This window comes from Lemur catta, chromosome 7 (genome assembly GCF_020740605.2).
Source record: "Lemur catta isolate mLemCat1 chromosome 7, mLemCat1.pri, whole genome shotgun sequence".
Taxonomy (NCBI): domain Eukaryota; kingdom Metazoa; phylum Chordata; class Mammalia; order Primates; family Lemuridae; genus Lemur; species Lemur catta.
The window spans coordinates 54565798-54585409 of NC_059134.1; the positions used below are offsets into that span (position 1 = coordinate 54565798).

At 47.0% G+C, this 19612-nt stretch overlaps 1 protein-coding gene across 1 annotated transcript in view; it reads left to right on the forward strand.

Annotated features, from left to right (window-relative positions):
* Nucleotides 1-19612, forward strand: part of TENM4 (teneurin transmembrane protein 4) — a 499427-nt gene that overhangs the window by 398835 nt on the left and 80980 nt on the right. The window contains 1 exon segment of the mRNA XM_045557253.1: nt 6821-7037. Within this exon segment, the coding sequence (XP_045413209.1) occupies nt 6821-7037 (217 nt within the window).

Consider the following 19612-nt stretch of genomic DNA (forward strand, 5'->3'; position numbering starts at 1 on the left):
ATGATAAGAGACAGGAGAGAAATTGACCTTTAAAAATCTTGTGTTCTAAGGGGCAGATAAAGATTTTGCAAACCTTTTGAAAGAATGCACAGAATTTATTATAGCAAATGACAAAATCTTCTCCCCATGTGTATAGAAGGGGAGGCATATTCCACCTCCACCCCCAGGGCCTCCCCAGGTATGGCTCACAGCCTGTTGTAGAACAGTTCCGTGGCCAGACTGCAGACAGGAGTGAAATGAGGTTGGCTGCTGGGTCGTCAAGCCAGAGGGAGAGTTAAGCCTGCAGAGAGGCTGATGTCCGTGGGGCTATCAGTTTAAGGAACCATGCAGACAACTGCAGCACAAAGAGTTTATTAGTCCATAGACTCCCCAGACCTGCCCCAGCCCACATCCCCATTCTCTTTCTGGCACCTCCTTGTCTGTCCTGCTCAGTTTAAGTATTCTCTCTTCTAGGAATCATCCCGGCCCCTAGACTGAGTTGGGTGCCCACCCTTGGGCTCCCAAAGCCCCCTTTCCTGCTTTCCTCCTCAGGACTGTGCTGCCTCTGTGTGACCCACTTCACTGAACCCTTTGGAGGCACGACTCTGTTTGTTCCTGTACATCCAGTGCCTAGCACAGGGCCTGCCAGCCCCGCGATAGGTGTTAGACACATTAACAGGCTTGTCCCCTGTGCCTCCTGTCTAAGGAGAGGGATGTGCTCTTCCTGTGGAGAATGGCTTCCATCACACCCTGTGGCCCTCAACCGGCCCTCCCAAACTGACTGAGCTGTTTGGTTTGGGGTCCTCATATAGCAATTCCTGCAGTTGTTCATTCGTTCAACAAATATGTTGGTTACTCTGTGCAAGGCACTGTGCTGTGCATTTCAGATACAGAAATAAACAAGCCAATTCCTGCCCCCTGTGGAGAGGGACAGGGCCGGGGGAGCCAGAATACCCAAAGCGTTGATGCAAAGAGCTGTGCTGTGGAATAGTGCCTAGCAGTTGGATGTGAAGAAAGATTAGGGACCAGATTCCCAGCCCTGCCCCTTCACTAGCAGTATGAAGTTAGGTAAGTCACCTAACCTAAGCCCCAGCATCCTTGTTCATAACGATGAGGAAGTTAGCTGAGCCCATTTAATAGAACTCTCCAGCATGCCTTCTACTTCCTGTGAAAGTCCCCGTAGGCCAGCTCTTCCGAGAGATGGTTGGTGGCATGCAAGGGCCAGGAGGTGGCTGTCAGGCAGCCAACAGCCTAGCCTGCCCCACCTACCTTCCACTCCCGATGGGGCCGCCGCAGTGAGAGAGGCAATGAGCCACCTGCAGTCCCACCACTCCCTGGCAGCTGTTAAGATCTCACAACAAATGAGAAGCGGCTTCTAGTCAGGACGGCAACTGTTCTCTCAAAGAAGGGCCAGGCGGCCAGCAGAGCACATTTCTGTGGCCTAGCCCCTGTCTGCGGAGGGGGCTCCAGGGAACAGCCACCCGCATGGGCAGGACACTAAAATTTCTTTCATTGACTTACTCATTTACCCTTTACGACCCGGGAACCTTTCGGCAATCCTGAAAGGTCGGCAGGGCTTATCATCTTGGTTTTACATGAGTCAGTTTAGTCTCGGGCTTATGAAAGATGTGCCCAAGGCCTCGTGGCTAGAGAGTGACGGCTCCAGAGGAGGAGCTGGGTCTTCAGGCGTCTAGTTTGGATTTCCTTCTCCCACACACCCTTCCCTAGTTCTCCAGGTCAGTTGACACCCCACAAGGTAGGCGCTGAAAAGGGCTGCGAGAGGAAATGGCCTGGCCCTCATGCCCCGTTGGAGCACAGAGATGGAAATGTTAGCAGGAGCCCACGCTCCGTGCACCAGCAACATCTGAACGCCAGGGGGCTTCAAGTTCCAGGGTCAGAAGTGTGTGAACCACTTTGGAATATGTCATTCAGTGCCCCGAGACTTGGCCCTCCTTATTTCTCCCTTTGCTCCCCACTCCCCATCAGAGGCACTCTTGTGTATGTGCACCCATACCCCATCCTCCAGAGCCCGTGAGGACTTTTTGACATTTTCTTCTGCCCCTTTTCACTTTCACCATGTGAGGGGGAGTGAGCCTTCAGAACTTCGAGGAAAAAGGACATTTCTGGGTAAAAGTTGTTCTTTCCCAAAAGCTGGAATTTAGGATTTTTTGGGGGGGGTAGTGATTACTGAGAATTTGAAGAAAATAGAGGCCAACCCTCCCTATTTTCCTGATTTTTTTCCTGCTGCAATAATAAAGCCCTCTCAGTGGGATTAGCAAATACATGAAACATGGACCGTTTATAAGTCAACCAGCTTATATGTAATATACAATTGAGATTTGAAGTGTTTAGAAAATGTAAATGTTTCCAGACCAACCAAAACTAGAGAATCCCAAAAACTATATATTGATGTGTTTCTAGTTTACACCCAAATTTACTTTTCTGTCCCCAAAGCATACTTTTTTCCTTTTAATATGAACCTTCTAAAATTTGTCATCAATGCCTAACAAAATTAAATTGTGAAAGGTTCTCCCTTACTGTGGAGCAGCCATATGTACTGTTTCGGGCTGCCATATGCTACCTCCAAAAATACGAAGAGGGTTTTACACAAAACCCAGTCTTGTAAACTGCAGCCTTTTGAAAATAATTTTGTGAGCTCTACTCATTTTAAAAATATGTACTTCATTTATATATGATTGCCTATATCGGTGGAAGTTTTGCCACATTTATGACTCAGCAAATATTTTTTAAATGAATGATTAGGAAACGTCAACATAAACAGACAGAATTCTTGACCTAGCATTAATCACGCTAACCTACGAAGCACAAAATGAACAATTCCACAGTCTCAGGGTCTCTCATAAGAACACAGTTTATGTGGTATCTCCATTTCAGAGGACCCCAATCTGCAAATCCCCTGAGGTCTCTACTATAGTAGCTTACAGAGCACTGCATCCAGAAAGGGCTGCCCAGTGATGCATGCATGGGGAGGGTCCAGAGTAGAGCCAAAGGGCAGGTCTATTACCAGGGTACTGGTTCAAGGGAGGCACCTGGCCAGGAGCTAATAATAACTGGTATCTACCAAGTACTTACTGAGGTGCTGGTTATCATGTTAAGTGCTTCACATCCATGATTCTCGCCTAATGCTCACAGCATCTCTATGAAGTAGGTTTGATTCATTTTACAGATGGAAGAACTGAAACTCAGAGCTCTTGCTGGGACTTTTATTTCAAGAAAAATGGTCACCTAGGTCATCACAAAGACTTTCTGACCACAAGGTACAACCATTTGTTTTCAAAATTCAACATAAAGAAAAGGGGCATCAGGGAAACCCCAGATTCCAGAAGTAAGATGAAGCCAAAAGCCAGAGCAGGAGGCACAGGAGCTGAAGCTGCAGCAGACCTGGTGGAGACGGGGGATTATCAGATCCAGTAAGACAGGCTCTTAGGATGTAATATGTTCATAGAGTCAGGAGACAAGGCACACTCCAAGTGGGGGATTGGAACTGAGGCCCTGTGAAAAGCTAGGACCCTCAAAGACTGCAAGTCGTGTGAGAGTAGAACCAAAAAATTGTTGAGAGATCAAGCCTACACATCAAAAGATCTTGAAATCCAAACTTATATACCAGGGTGGTCCTAGAACTCTAAGCTAAGAAGATATCAACCTGAAAGGTGGTACCTCTGGGGTGGCAGGCAGAAGTAATCAAGAAACCATTCAGGAGGGTGATTCAACCACATCAGCCACACCAGATCCCATAGAAAAGGCAAGCCACCCTACAACTAACAGTCAGAATCATAGAACACGCCAGAAATGATTAACCGTAAGCTGCAGTCAGCAACTGCAAGATACAAGGGGAGTGCCATGCCCCAGAAGTTAACAATCTGAAAGAGACTATAAAGTGGATGTTTTTAAATGACTAAAGAGATAACATGATATAAGAAACTGTGGAGAAAAAATACTATCAAGAAAGAAACAGGCACATTTTGAAGAGTTCCAAATAGACTATCAAGAAAATTTAAAGTATAATAATTTAAATTAATGACCTAAAAGACAAATCAAACAGCAGACCAATCACAAATGAAGGGAAAATAAGTGAAGGAGAATATAGATCTGAAGAAATAGACCAGAATGGAACACAGATAAAAAGCTGGAAATTAAGAAAGGAGGTTGAGAGACATGGAAGATGGGAGAAGACCCCTTAAGCATTTAGCAGTATTCCTGAAGAAAAGACTAGAGAGAAAGGGAGAAAGGAATATTCAAAGAGCTGGTAGCCAAACTTTGCGGAACTGATAAAAGACACGAATCCTAATTAAAGGGCCCATGGTGTGGCATATTGTTTCAGTAAGATTCCTAAATCCATGTTCTCTACTTAAGAAAGAGTTCCTGAAAGTCTCTCCAGAGCCTAAAGAACATTTCATACCTCAGAAAGAAGCAAGTTTAGATTCTGAGTCAGCTTCCTCACTTCCGCCTATGTGACCTTCATTAAGTTACTTTACCACTTTGCGCCTCTGCCGCCTTCTCTCTCAAATGAGGGTGATGACAGTGGCTACGTCATGGGGCTGGGAGGGCTCAATGCCATGTTGCTTGTAAGATACTCAGCACAATGCCAGGCACTCAGTAAATGCTGCAGTGTATCATCGTCATCAGTTTAATATAGATATTAGTAATGACAAGTATCATTCCTGGCCAACCTTCTCGCAGGGCCAGAGAGCAGACATCCCTCCTCAGCGGGAAGCAGTTCTTTCCAGGTGCCACAGAGCGGAGCGTTTATAAAAAGGTAAAAGACTGGCTTCCAGGGACTGCTTCAGTGGTAAACAAGAACAGGCAAGAGCTAATAAAATTTCAAATTAGCCATGACTTTTCACGGCCCTTCAATTGTGCTAGCTGATTTAATGGTCAACGTCCCTGCTCGCTGGGATTGAATAATGGAGCATTTTTGCAGAGTTATGGATGCGGCAGCTGAATTTGTCATGCTAACATCAATAGCAGAATGCAAATAACCCTCAGCTCGGGCTGTAATTATGTGTTTAAGCAATGTCTGACAGGGGCAGCACGAGAATGTGTGATGGAGCCTGCCGACTGCAGGAGAAGACAGGTGCTTTGCTAGGCAGTTGTGTCTGGGAGCTGGGACAGGAACCACAAGTTAGGACGCAGAACGATGAGGGGGTGAGGGGAGGCCTTCCCCCCACATCTCAGAGTGAAGCTGGCACGTGAACAAAGAGCAAATGGCCCTTCATTGTGGTGAACCACCTTCTAGGTTCAGGATCGGGAAGGGAAACTATCCATTATTAGGTACTATGTGCCAGATACCGTGTGTCAGATACTGTGCTAGGTTTGGGGACATAATGCTATACTTTATATATATATGTATATATATATATATATATATATATATATATATATATATATATAAACAAATATTTGTTACATAGATATCATACTCATATTATCCCCCTGTAAGAGATATGGGAAACTCAAGCCGGAGAGTTAAGTAAGAGAGGTTGCGTACAGGAGTGTGTCTGGGGCCACTCTTAGGGGCAGTGCTGGGTTTTGAACCTCAGCCTCCAAGCTTCACGACCCTCCCACCATGCCATACTGCTTACTTGAGTGGAATGAAGTTATAGTTTTCTGGCTTCAATGGACTGGCATTTGGTCTCATCCCCTGCTTCATTTGTTAACTAATCCATTCAGTTGTCATTCATTTATTTATTTAACAGTAATGTTTTAAACACCCCTACTAAGTGCTGAGGATACAACAGAGATGACCAGAACAGATCTGTGCTTCCAGGGTGGTGGGAGGTGATCAGGGTGCTGATCTCTGGGTTTGTTATCCATTTTAAGTTGTTCTATTAGATGCCTATAAAAGTACTTTGGGATAATGAGGCCAAAAATCTATGACCTGGTGGAATTTCCTTCTTTGCACTTTGGGAAGGTAAGTAGAGCTTTAATACAATTTTCTTCAGTCCTGAAGAAAGCCAGTCATGTGGTAGAGAGAATTCCCTGCTAATGGGAACTTCTTCAGAGATCTGAGACCATCCAGCAAACTGAGAAAGCACCAACACCCCTGTGGGCCCTATCACCAAAGGCAGAGAAGGCCCCCAGAGAGGGGAGCACGGGGCCTCAGGCCGCACGACTGCACTGCAGCAGCCACGCTGCCGCTCCCCACCCCAAAGCCAGGCAGTCACCGGGTCTTACAGTGTCACCTCCTAACCGCCTCTCAAAACCATCTGCTTCTCTCAGTCTCTGCTGTTATTACTCTAGTCTAATCAACTTTTATTTTTCACTTGTGCAACCTCACCGACACCCCACCTCCTGTCTGGCCCCCAGATTCCACTTTGGGCCCCCTTCGTTTCAGCAGTACACACCAGATGAAGTCACCTCCTGCTTAAAATCAGTGGTTCCCATGGTCCTGAGGGTGAAGTTCACACTCCCTCCCCTGGCCTGCAAGGCCCAGCGTGGTGAGCCCCTGCCACACTCAGCAGCAGCATTTTGTGCTCTGCCACTCGCCTCTGAGCACCAGCATTGAATTAGCAACTCAGATGTTCATGTGTTGTGTCACCTCCGGGCCTTCCTACATGCAATTCCCTCTGTCTGTTTGGGAGGAAAAACATACAGTACAGGCACTATACACTCAATTCTGTCTCCCCTGCTAGACTGGTGAGCTGGGACCAGATTTTAGCCACCTGGATCTCTTTGGTGCCCAGCAAAGGCCTTGGCTTATATCAGCATTTAATAAAGTTTTTCAGGGAGTGAAAAATAGAGAAAAAATGAATGAAGGCGTTCTGGATAACATGGCTGATTGGACACAGTATATAAACCACATACTCTGTCACCCCTGCAGATGGCTTGGTGGACTGCATGGACCCTGACTGCTGCCTCCAGCCCCTCTGTCATGTCAACCCGCTGTGCCTGGGCTCCCCTGACCCTCTGGACATCATCCAGGAGACACAGGTCCCTGTGTCCCAGCAGAACCTACACTCCTTCTATGACCGAATCAAGTTCCTCGTGGGCAGGGACAGCACGCACATCATCCCTGGGGAGAACCCCTTTGATGGAGGGTGAGTCCAAGGGCCCCAGCTCCAGCCAGGGCTCTTCAGGGCCACATTTGGGTGGGTAGGGGTGGGAGGAGAACAAGAGGGTAAGCATCAAAGGTTTCTGATGGAATATCAGGGGAGGCAGAGAAGCAGCCTCACGTACCCATATGCATAAAACTGCTACCCAAGGCATTTGGAATTTTTATGAGCAAAGTTTTGTTGCTCCCACTGGTGACAGATGGAGAGAGTGAGAAACCAAAGGTCCAAAGGGAATCTTGGATCAATACCTACTTTGCAGTCAGCTCTTAACTGATCCTGCAGTTCCAAGACGAGCTGAAAGGCTTTGATGCTGTTCACCCTCAAAGCTGACATCCAGAAGACTTTGCTAGAATGGGGCTAGGGGTTCATCTGCTGGTGTCCCAGGACACATGCCAACACATTCTTCCTTTTTTCATTGTGTCATCCATTGAACAGTTTTTAACTACTTCTGTGCGAGGTCCTGTGCTAGGATCACAGAGATGAGTGGAGCACAATTCCTACCTACTGGTCACTCACAGTCCACTGGGGTGACAAAAAAGGGACAGTTACAGTGTGATAGAGCAGAAATGTGCCCCCAGGGTACTTTGGAACACAGAGGGAGGTACTCTTGGGTAGGGGGAAGGCCAAGGCTTAGTCTTAAAGATGAGAAATGGTTAACTGGGCAAGGCAGGGAGAAGGTGCTCCAGGGAGAGGGAAGAGCTTGTGCAAAGACCCAGAGGCATGAAAGGGCACAGGAGCCACCAAAAGGTAACTCTTTGTTTTCTGCACCCCAGATTAGGGCAGTGAACCAGGACAAGCTACCCAAGAGGAGGGCTCTATAATAATTTTTTTGGAATGTCTTCCAATGTAGTGATGCCTCATATGGGCAGAATTTTCTCTAAAAGTCAGCACAGTTAATTCAGCAGCCACAGACTGCGTGACTTTCTATGTTCATGACTTCTGTGCCAGAGAGCCCCTGGCTAAGGGGAGAGCAGAGTAGTGGTGAGGAGTGGGAAGGGTGAAGGGCATTTTCAAGTTCTATTTGGGAGGAAATCAGCAAGACTTGGTAATTGATTAAGGGATGCTGGAGAGAGGAGTCTGCCACCTGAGTGCCGGGATAACAGTGGTACTTTCACCAGGGTGAGGACCTGAGAGCAGAGCAGGGCTGGGAACAAGGTGGTGACCTCCCCTCTGAGCACGGTAAGGGGGAGGAAGGGATACACCTCAGTAGGACACCCGAGAGGAAATGTCTGTTTGCAGTTAAGAAGGATTTCTGGAGCTCATGCAGAGGTTAGGGCCTAGAGTTCTTGATTTGGGAGCCACCAACAGGCAAGCAGTAGTTGGAACCGTGAGCACACAAGAGCTTGCCCCAGGGGAACACATGGGGAAAGAGCAGGGGCTGACAGAGGCACGAGGAGTCTCTGTAGGAGGCGGCCACTCTCATCTCCAGAGGGTGACTGAGGAGGCTGAGGTGAGGCCTCACGGGCATGTGTGACAGAGCGGGGTGCACACGTGCAGGCCTTTCAGGCTCCAGAGCCCGTCCTTGCAAGAAGCAGTGACAAGGTGGGAAAGTGAGATGGAAGAAGCCCAGCAAGAAGGGCGTCACAGGTGTGTGGCAGCATTCAAACATGCCTCTTTTTGCAGGTAAAGGTACTTCATAGGCCAAACCCTTCAACTGACCCCAAGAATACTGAGAAGCTGAGAGGTTATTATGAGATTTCCCCAAATTCACAAGGCTAGTCAAGTGGCAGAGCTAGGAGCAGAAATAGAGTGAATAAAACCCTATTCATTTATCTTGGCCAGAAACGCTGCTTTTGTCTCTGGGTAGGAAGCTGCCTGCTAGTTTCTTCAATTGTATGATTTTATATATGAATGCTTGCAGGCCTTCCCATGGCATGAGTTCTTTTAACCAACTGGAGACATAAATAACATTCCTACCAAGGCAAATGTTACTAGCTCAGCCTTTCTTTACTGGGCCCATTATGGGATCCTATTAGGGCTATAGCTGCCCTGTGGCTGTTCTCCTTATCGGGTGCCCTTATCATGCCAGACTGATCAGTGCCAGCGGGGACGTGGCCCCTGTATGTCCTCCTGGACACTTACTGAGCCTGCTGCTTAAGCAGCATGAGTCACTGTGGAACCTGTGCAGGGCTCTCAGTATTGTTGCTCCAGTGGGTCTGCCTTGCTCAAGGAGCCTGTCAAGTGTGGCATTTGACAAGCCTGTGCTGGGGGAATGACCGCCCCCCTCCAGGTGGTCGGGGAGATACAGGCCTCAGAGAGGGGCTAAGTTGGGCTTCTGATCCTGGCTCTGCCACTCCTGGATACGTAGCTCTGGACAAGTGGCTTAATATAGTGAGTCATGCAAATGTCTGTCAACCTCCTGAACTGAGTCCTCCAGGGAAGCACTGCATGTTCCTCATTTTAGCACTTAGTAGTTGCTCAAGACATATATGTATATAAATTGTCTTGAAGAATGAAGAAACAGAAGGAGGGAGGGAAGGAAGGAGGATGGACACAGTATCTATTTTACTTAGTTTTATAGTGAGGATTCAGAGTCCAGAGAAGTTAAACCACCTGCTAAAAATCACACTACAGTTAGTAGCGGAAGCAGAAGTCAGCTTGCAGATCATTGTTTATATATCTGTCACCTACAGTTAATTACATATACTTTGAAAGCAGGACCGTTCATTTCTCCAAACCTATAATACTTTGGACAGGGCCAGTAATGTAGTATTTGCTCTACAAATGAATAGATGATGGGAGCTTCCAAAATGTTACTGTAAAAATTCCTTTTACCTAACATTTGTTCAAATCGTTATGTCCCTGCTCCCTCCTGATATAGATTCAGAAGAAACAGCTGTCTATGAGGAAGGATCCCCAAACATATTTTTATGTAAAATAAGCCCAAGTGACCAGAAACCCAGAAACATGAGGCAGCAGATGCTTTTCTCACTAGACTACGTACTTGGTATTCCATTAGCTTGCTCTGGGCTGGTAGTACAGTGTTTATGTGCACAGTTGGGATAAAGGGACATCAGCTATGAAGTTTGAGTTGCTGCCTTCCTTTCTCCCATAGGAGGGAGTGTGGTGTCATAGGAAGTGTCCTGAGTTTCAGTCCTGGCTTTACCTCTCACTAGCTGTGTGTGACCTCAGGGAAATGATTTAACCTTTGTGCAGGTGTCTCCGGTTATAAATTGGCAATAATGGTAACTATTTCATGAAAACCGTTGAAAGGATTAACTAAAATAAAGCGCCTAGCCCAAGGCTTGGTACATATTAGGTGATCAGTAAATGGTGGCTTTTATAGTGGCAGCATGTCATAGTGAAAACAGCACAAGCCTTGGAACCAGACAGACTTGGATTGAAAGGCTGTTGCATCCACTTTCTAGGTATGTGACCTCGGGAACATTCCTAAATTCCTTATGTGAGCTCCAATTTCCTCATCTGTAGGACTAGAGTGATAATGTCTGTGTCTCAGGGTTGCCATGAGAACTAAATGGGAAAAAAAGTACATAAAGGCACAAACTAGTACCTGCCCCACAAAAACATGCTTGCTAATTACGTGGTGGTAGTGGTGATGACGTTAAAAAGAGCTCCCAGATCCACTCCCTTAATTGAATGTGAAACTTGAGAGGAACCTGCCCTCCATGTCCAGCAACCCCCCACAGAGGAGCCAGGTTTAGATGGTTGAATCATTATTTGAGGAAGGGAAGAGGCAGCATTCTTGCCAGCCAGCTGTCAGCTGGGGTCCTTGTTAGAGAGGGACCCAGGGACATTTCTCCAGAGCATAGAATTTCTGATGGGGAGGCAGACCTGACTCGGTACCTGTGTGTAACTATAAAGTCTGTACCTGCCTGACAAAACCCCATATCCTCCTGCACCCCATATGCTATGCCATAGTTTTGACAGTTTGGGATTTCATTTAACAGCCTCCAAGACGCAGGCTGTCACCCAGAGACCCGACAGCATTTCTGAGAGCAGCAGAGAAAGGTAGGTCTCAAAAGAGTAGCTCCTTCACTCCGCCGGGTCCCAGCTGTGTGTCAGGCACAGGGAGCCTCAGATATGAGGCATGCTGGGACCTCAGGTGCTGAGACCACGGGAGGGAGGGGATTTCAAGGCCAGGCCTTGGAACTGAATGGACCACCTTTCAGTGGCAGAAGCAGGCAAGCCAGTCCCTGGTTCCCAGGGCTCTCCCCAGCACTCATTTCCTCAGAGGCCTGACCCCATGCTTGGGGGTGAGGAAGACCTCCCTCAGGGGCCCTGTCTGGTTCATCTGTGTCCCCAGAGCCCAGCACAATGCCTGGTCCAGAGCAGGTGTTTAATACAGGCTTAATGAATACAGCAGCTCTGTCTGACACCCTGCCACTGCTGTCCTCAACTCCACAGACCGTGGGAGAGGTGTGACGTAGAGCAGGAGGGGAGAGAGCAGGCATGGGACCACTCTCACCAGGTCGCGTGGCTTGAATATCACCTTTCTCTCCCGGCCTGGATGCCTGGGCCCCATCTGCCTAGTAGAACACCTGTCCCTCACCTGGAGTCACGTGCAGAATACGATGAAGGGTGCCACCATTGAGACTCGAGTGGGAGAGAAGGAGCCACTGAGGTCCGTGTGTGGAAGGCTCTCCAGCTGGCTTGTCCATACAAAGAGGCCGGGATGCAGACTGAGGAGCTCGGGATAAGACAGCTGGGAAAGAGAGGGCAACAGGAGACATCTCCTGGGAGAACACTCGAGCCAGAGCTGTTTCCCACTGTTGGTTGTATCTGTTCTCTGGGGAAGGACTAATCAGATTGAAAGGGCTAAGCTGGGCCTGGTGCCTCACACCTATAATCCCAGCAACTCAGGAGGCTGAGTGGGAGGATTGATTGAGCCCAGGAGTTGGAGACCAGCCTGGGCAACACCCTGTCTCTAAAAAATAAATAAGCCTGACGTGGTGGCACATGCCTATAGTCCCAGCTACTCAGGAGGCTGAGGCAAGAGGATTGCTTGAGCCTAGGAGTTCAAAGCTGCAGTGAGCTATGATTGCACCACTGCACTCCAGCCTGGGTAACAGAGCAAGACCCAGTGTCTACAAAACAACAACAACAACAACAAAAAAAAAATTAAAAAAAAAAAAAAAAGAAGGCCAGGCGCGGTGACTCACGCCTGTAATCCTAGCCCTCTGGGAGGCCAAGGTGGGTGGATCGCTCGAGGTCAGGAGTTCGAGACCAGCCTGAGTGAGACCCCGTCTCTACTAAAAATAGAAATAAATTATCTGGACAACTAAAAATATATATATAGAAAAAAAAAAATTAGCCGGGCATGGTGGCGCATGCCTGTAGTCCCAGCTACTCGGGAGGCTGAGGCAGGAGGATCACTTAAACCCAGGAGTTTGAGGTTGCTGTGAGCTAGGCTGACGCCACGGCACTCACTCTAGCCCGGGCAACAAAGTGAGACTCTGTCTCAAAAAAAAAAAAGAAAGGCTAGATGTGAGACAGATACGACCTCAGTGAATAGTTGCAAGTTGCCAATCCTGGACAGATTAGCAGATTACAGGAAGAAGTCCTGACAGAAGAACCACCTTCAAGGTATTTGAATATAGGTTCAGAATGTGTTTGAGGACACTGTGTTGGTCTGAGAAATACATGATGATGTCAGGTCTTGCTGGGCCCTTCCTATGCTAACAGGTTGTCTGCTCATTCAGGCAAGCAGATGGGTGTGGACAGGGAGCTACGGGACTCAGCTGACAGAAGACACTGGGCCCAAAGACAATAGACTCAAGGAGTCAGGGGGACTTTAGGAAAAGGAAGGCTGGTGACCAGAACATTCATCCCAAAGGAGGCAGAGTCATATCCCACAGAGAGGGTCAGATCCTATAAGGAGGAGAGACTGGGCAGGCTCAGAGAGGGGACAGCTGCCCCGAAGCACGCTGGATTTGGTAAATACTGACCAGCATCTACTGTGCACCAGGCATAGCAGAAGATACACATCTCACCGTGTTATTTTGGGGGCTTCTTGTAGGTCCCATGCCTTGTTTGTCACTGAACCCAGAGTGAACCCCAATGAATGAAAGAATGAATCAGTGAATCAGTCCCTGCTGGGAGCATAAAGAGAAATAGAGACAAAGTGCTCTGAGAGTTCAAAGACAAGACCATCACTCCACTGCCAGCCCAGCTCCCTGAGCCCACACCGAGAGAGCTGCCTCTGACCCGGCTTTGCTTCTCCAGTGTGCAGCAAAGAGCAGGCTCGGGGTAGGCAATAGTAGATGTCTGTTGTCGAATGAACAAACAAACAAATGAATGAATGGAGACTTCCTGCAGGAGATGGCCTTTGGCCTGAGACAAACGTTTCAGTCAGGAGGGTTGGCCATTAGAACATCATTTATCAAACTGTAGGTCACAACAACCCATTAGTGCCTCATGAAATCAATTTAGTGGGTCAAAATTTTTTTAAAAAAAAAAAGTAAATTTAAGTGGAATGGGATAGAATGGAATGGAAAATACAGTGCAACACTGTAAAAGTAATAAGTATTTCATGTAACCTATTTCAGTAGTGTGTGCATGTATGTGTTGTAAGTGTGCATGTGTGTGTGTGTATACTACTGGATAAGCTGTGTTGCTTACTGTGGGTTTCAGTCCAACAAGATTTACAAGTGCATTTTAGATGAGGAACCAGTGTGAGCAACAGCATGACTTCCCAGGACAATCAGAGAATGGAGAGAATTTTAATGTGGTTGGAAGGTAATTAGGGTGATATTATTTTCCACATCAAAAGTCAGGAGACGTGCTCTGACATTTGAAATCAAGATGGGCTTAGGAAATCTGAGGCATGTGATCACAGTAGGCAAAGGGGGCAGGTAGGAGAAGGAAGAACACACAGGGGAATATAAGGCCAGAAAGGTGGTTTAGGGGCCGGAGCTGAGAAAGATTCGACCCTCAACTGTTCACAAACCAGGTTAGAGCATTTCGTCTCAGTCAGTACTTCAAACTGGCTATCAACAGAAGTGAAATAACCTTGGTGCCACGCACGTCTTCAGAATTCCTTCCACACCGTTTATAAAGGCACAAAGCTGCCAGGAATCTGGAAAGCAAGAGTTTTCAAGAGGAAAAAATAATGGAAAGGAGGGAGAAACCATCACGTATGCAATATCACGTTTTATTGGCCCACTGCAGATGCGGAGCCATATATAAGTGTTGGTGGCCCGGAAGTTACAGAAGAGCATTTGCTCCCCTCGCCCCTCTGCCCCAGGCCCTACACAGCCCTCAGAGAGCCCTCAGAGAGGCCAAGCATAGAGAGCATCTAATGGACTTCAAATAAACACCAACTTCCTGACAGCTGGCCTCTGAGAGAATTTATTATTGAATTATACTCCTGTGTTTTCAGAACAAGCTGAGCTGACAGGATACCCCATCAGTTAAAAAAAAAAAAAAAGAAGGAAGGACAATGATGAATTACCTGATGGAAGAAGGTAAAGATCCTGCTTCCTCCAAAATGTCAGCCCTTATTTATTATTCATGTTGGTTTTTTAAAAATCCCTCCCCACGTCGCAACGAGTGTTGAGGATGATGAAGCAACTAGGTGAATTCAACTCAGGATGCAGGCAGCAGCATCTCTCGCCATCCTGATGAGCAGCTAACAGCAACTGCTCTGCCACTTGATCATCCCTTTATTGATTTCAGAAATGAATGACGGTCTCTGTTTGCTTTGTAGCTTAAGGCTGTTCCTAGCTGTCCGTCATGGGAAGCACTGGCAGAGGATGCTGTGACGAAGCGGGAACAACTCAGGGTTTAGGAGAGGGCTTGGATTCAAGTCCCTGGGCAAGCGAGGCTCTGTTCCCTCCTCTGCAATACGGAGTTACTCATTCCAACACTGCCAGGTTGTTCCGAAGATTAAATGAGATAAAAGACCCAGAAATCCAACGACCAGTACCTCGTACACATTTAGTACTGACACCTAACATTTACCGAGGATGTTCTATGTGTCAGGTGGCAGAGAGCCTTTAAACCTCCCCCAGACCATATGACATTGGTACTTTGTCATCCTTGTTTTACAGGTATGAAAACTGAGGCACAGACAAGTTGAGTAAACTAGCTAAGGACACAGGCCAGCACTGGAAGCCAAGTCCTACTGGCCCTAGAGCCCACATGCTGAGCCTCTGTTCTTCTCTGCCATGTCCTTTATGTTCCTAGCTCAGCGTCTTCAGTTCAGAAATCTATAGAGTGTGGTGCTGCTACAACCCTACAAGCCCACCTTGCCCTGACTTTCTCTCTAATGCAGTACAACATAGTAAAAAACCGATGCACAGGAAGGCTTAGTGCTGAGCTCAGAGCTTTGAATCCCAGTCCCACTGTTTGCTAGCTGTGTGACCTTAGACAAGTCTCTCAGTCTCTCTGTGCCTCTTACTTCCCTCCTCTGTCATAGGAGGGTAATCATCCATACCTCATGGGGATGTTGTGAGGATTAAAGAAAAAGTAAAACACTTAGATGTCAGGGCAGTACGCGTTTCATAAGTGTTAGTGGCCATTATCTCTAATTGCTACAGTGTTAATATTGGCATTAGCAGTGACATTAGTATACATGTAGGTTCTAGTGTCACTATGAGAACTGGGAGAAAAATGAAAATCTTAACCTGAAACATCAGTGTAGTTATGTAACTGATGCAAATGTCCTGGCACCATAAGGTGACTGGGCCTTTGAGATCATCGGCCCTTTGTAGTGAAAGACGAAACTTCCAGGCCAGAGAGAGCCCTTGGCTCAGCAAGTTAGTAGTTGAGGCTGAGTCCCAGAGCACCTGGAATCCTGAGTGAGGGCTCTAGTATCTCAAACTATAATTCTGGTATTTGTAAGTTAGAGACTTTCTGTATTTTCATCCAGCACTGATAAATTTTAAGCAATAAGAAGTTAAAATATTTGGAGAGACTTGCTTCACGTTACTAATGTTTCCCCCAATGAAGAATATAAGATCAGGACTTAACAATCTGCAGTGAGTCTCACCGGCCCTCCACTCAGATCCCAGAGGATTCAAGAGGTGGCTCCAAGTGAACCCCACAATGAGGGGCCTGATGTGGGGAGATGCAACCTCTGTGCAGTATTTTAGCCGAAGAGAGACCCAGCCCTGCCTGCCCCCCGCCCCACCTCTGCCTCCTTCTCCTACCACAGTGGGGGCCGTGTGAGTCCACTCCGTGGCTCTCAGCCTGCAGGCCTCTAGGACCAACCGCAGTCTTAAGAGAAGGGCTAGGAGCAACCCCAGCTGCTCAGCCTCATGTCCTTCCTACTGTTTGTCTGACCCATTACTTGCCATGTGGGTTTCTGCCTTGTCCCTGAGTCCTGGCCTCATTCTCTATGCCTGAGTTCCTGATATAAGCAGCCTGGTGCCCCTGCACCAAAGGACTCAAGCCTTGTCCTCTTTTGTCACATTCCTACCCTTGCCACATCTGGGTCTGGAGTTCCATCCCTACTCTTTCCAGGGACCTGGGCCTTATTACCTGGTGGCACATGGTATGTCCATATCCACATGCCTCTGGGAGCCCCTTCACCACGCCTTCTCCTTGTCAGAGCCTCCTCCCTTGTCCTTTAAATTATTGTTTCCCTTAAAGGCCACCTGTTTAGCGCTGTCCACCTCAGATCCAGCTTGCTGTGCTGGACTTTGTAGAGACTGCCCTAGCTGGTCTCTGCCCGGCAAAACCCCTACCCCAGGAAGTGCGTCTAATCATGGTCCGTACCAATCTCCTCTTTACTGGTAAAGCAGGACCTGCCCTGTGCCCTGACAGGAAGACAGGACATGTAGTCATGGAATGAACTTGTCCACCGAGACTATGGCTAGGGTCACATTTTAGCAGCTGCCTTGTGTTTTTCTAACAGTACAAACCATGTCCCGAGTCTTGTTAGAAACAGACCTCTGGCCACATGGCAACAGCTGTAGACATGCACCACACATCCCACGTCCCCAGACACAATGATGGTGTTTCTGAGCCATGTCCCCAGACGTGGCCAACCTGGTTACCCAGGGGCAGGGGCCTTGCTCTCTGCTGCCAGCCTCTCTCCATCCCGTTTCTCCTTCACTGCACCAGTGGACTCACGGCCCTGGAAACATAGTGTGGTGGACAGTCAAGGACTCCAGTCTTGTTTGCAACTTTGTCAGCCAGCAGAAAATATTCCAGAAGATTTCTGTGGGAGAGGACTCAGCCCGAAGCCTCAGCATTCAGCAGCCAGGCTGCCACAGACTTGGGAGACTGAAGCTACAGCCTGAGAGCTCACACTCCCTCGATGTCTGAAGAAGCTCAACAGCTACATGCAGCTAGGAGGCCACAGAACAGTGGCTTCTGGGCTCCGCAGGAACCACGGCCTAAGGTCCCTGAAGACACCAGTAGTTGCTGGGCCATGTTGTCGTTGGATGGTGGTGGTGTCAGGGCACCATGGCAGAGCTGGTGGTGCCCAGGCTCAGTGAGTGATGGAAGGGAAACTCCGCCCCACCTCCAGAGATGACTTGCCTCCCTGTAAATGAGGAGCTTGGACTCAGTCACTCAGAAGACCCCGCTAGCTTACAAGTCAAACTCCTCCCGTCAGTCTGAAGGAGTCCGTGGATTTCCTTCTGCTCTCCTGAAACATACACAAAAGGATCTGAGGAGTAAAGCCTTTTTTGTAATGAGTAGAAATACTCCCCTCTGGTGATGTTTTTCATGTACCCAACAAGTAGTATGGAAGCTTCTGGTGAAGTCTAAACTGAGCCCGATTCCAAATGAAAAAACAGAAGTTGGGACACTTGGGCAGAGTCTGATACTTTATCCCAACCGTGGGAATGTCTTGGTTACAGTCATACCGGAATGACTCTGCAGACAGCTTTCATTTTTATTGGCTTTAATTCCAGATCCAAGGATTTTATAAAAGCCAAAGAATGTTCTAGATTGTGAGTTCTTCAGAGGTAGGAACCATATCTAACTTTTTGTTATTCAACAAATATTTATTGAGTACCTGCTAAGAATACAGTAGAAATAAAACAGATTTGGGGCACTGTCCTCCTATAATTTCCCTAAGTAAATAAGTAAGAAAATAGATGAATAAATACCTTCCCTACCACCCAGCACTATGTCTACCGCATAGTAAGTGCTCAATTAAAGTTCTATAACTGAACCCCATCCTCATTTACCTAGTCTTTGTCTAAGCTTTTCTTCTCTTAATCTATATTTTTTTTCTTTTACTTTGGGTTATCTGAAATAACTATATTCATATTTTTTCTCCCATCGTCTTCTTTCATTAGTTTATGTCATATTCATTTATTTCTTTACTCAACAATTATTGAATGCACACTCATGACCAACTCCTATGTTAAGCGCTGAAGTTACAGAGATGAAAAGGACATAGTAGCTACCATCAAAGAACTCACAGTCTAGAACAAAAGATAAGGCACATGAACTAATCCATACAATGTAGTGGATAAGTACCTTGTGTTGAGTTTGCCAAAAGAGGGAATAACTTCTTTGTAGTGGGGAAATCAAGAAGAGCTTCACTGAGGAGGCAAGCCTTGAGGGAGACATTAGTAGGAATGGGGAGGAAAAACATTCGAGGCAGCTGGAACTGCATAGACAAAGGCAGAGAGGTGTGGAGATGCGTGTCAGGGCAAGGATGTGAGAAGAAATCCAACAGGACTGGAGCACAGGGTGTGAGAACGGAAACCCAGGGCGTGAGCTGAAGAGACAGGCAGGGGCAGATCCTGAAGGGCCTTCTATGCCAAACTAAAGCATCTGGCCTCTATCTGGAGACAGTGGGTACTACAGAATGGCCCGAATGGCATAGAGTTACTGATGACTTGGTTAAAAATAATAAATAAAAAATGAAGGTTGGAAAGTGGGGTATCTTAGATTGCAAGGTGCCTGTGGGAAGGTCTGGCCCAACTCCCCACCCTCTAATAAGTTGGGAACATTAAGTGATTAGATCAGGTTTTATTGGTTTGGGCCCAAGGCTGTCGGAAGACATGCATGGGAAACATAGGAAGAACTTAGAAATAAGTTGTAAAGAATGAATCACAAAAGAAATTGGCTTTTGAGTATAACAATATATAGTATATTAGAGTTTATTTTTCATACAAAGAAATCACCACATACACACCATTGTAACTCTACTGTAGTGGTCCCAACGTGGGCCCGCACAGTGGGCCTTGAGTACTAGAAAAAAGTATGAGGGGCTTCTATCTGTATGGTATTTACTTTTATCTTAAAAAATAAGAAAGCAAGACTGTTTTATTCCTGTGGAATGTTGGATTTTCACTGATTTGTTCCTTTGGTCCCTATGTGGCTTGATTACGTGCCTGGACCAGCACGTGAGGCGTTCTGAGCAAGATCAGGATCCACTCCTTAGAAAGAGGGACGGGCATCCACACTGGTTTATTGTAGTGTTTTACACCATAACTGTGTGTGTGTCTGTCTGTCTTTCTGTGTGTCTGTGTAAAATATAGTCTTTCCAGTCTTAACCAGACTTACTCATAAAATAGTAAAGTGGCTTAAAAAGTTTCCTGCAAACTACAAATGGAAGACAATACTAACAGTGCCACATAAGCAATAAAAAAAAAAAATAGCAAAGCTGATAGTTCTCCTACTTGCAGTACAGT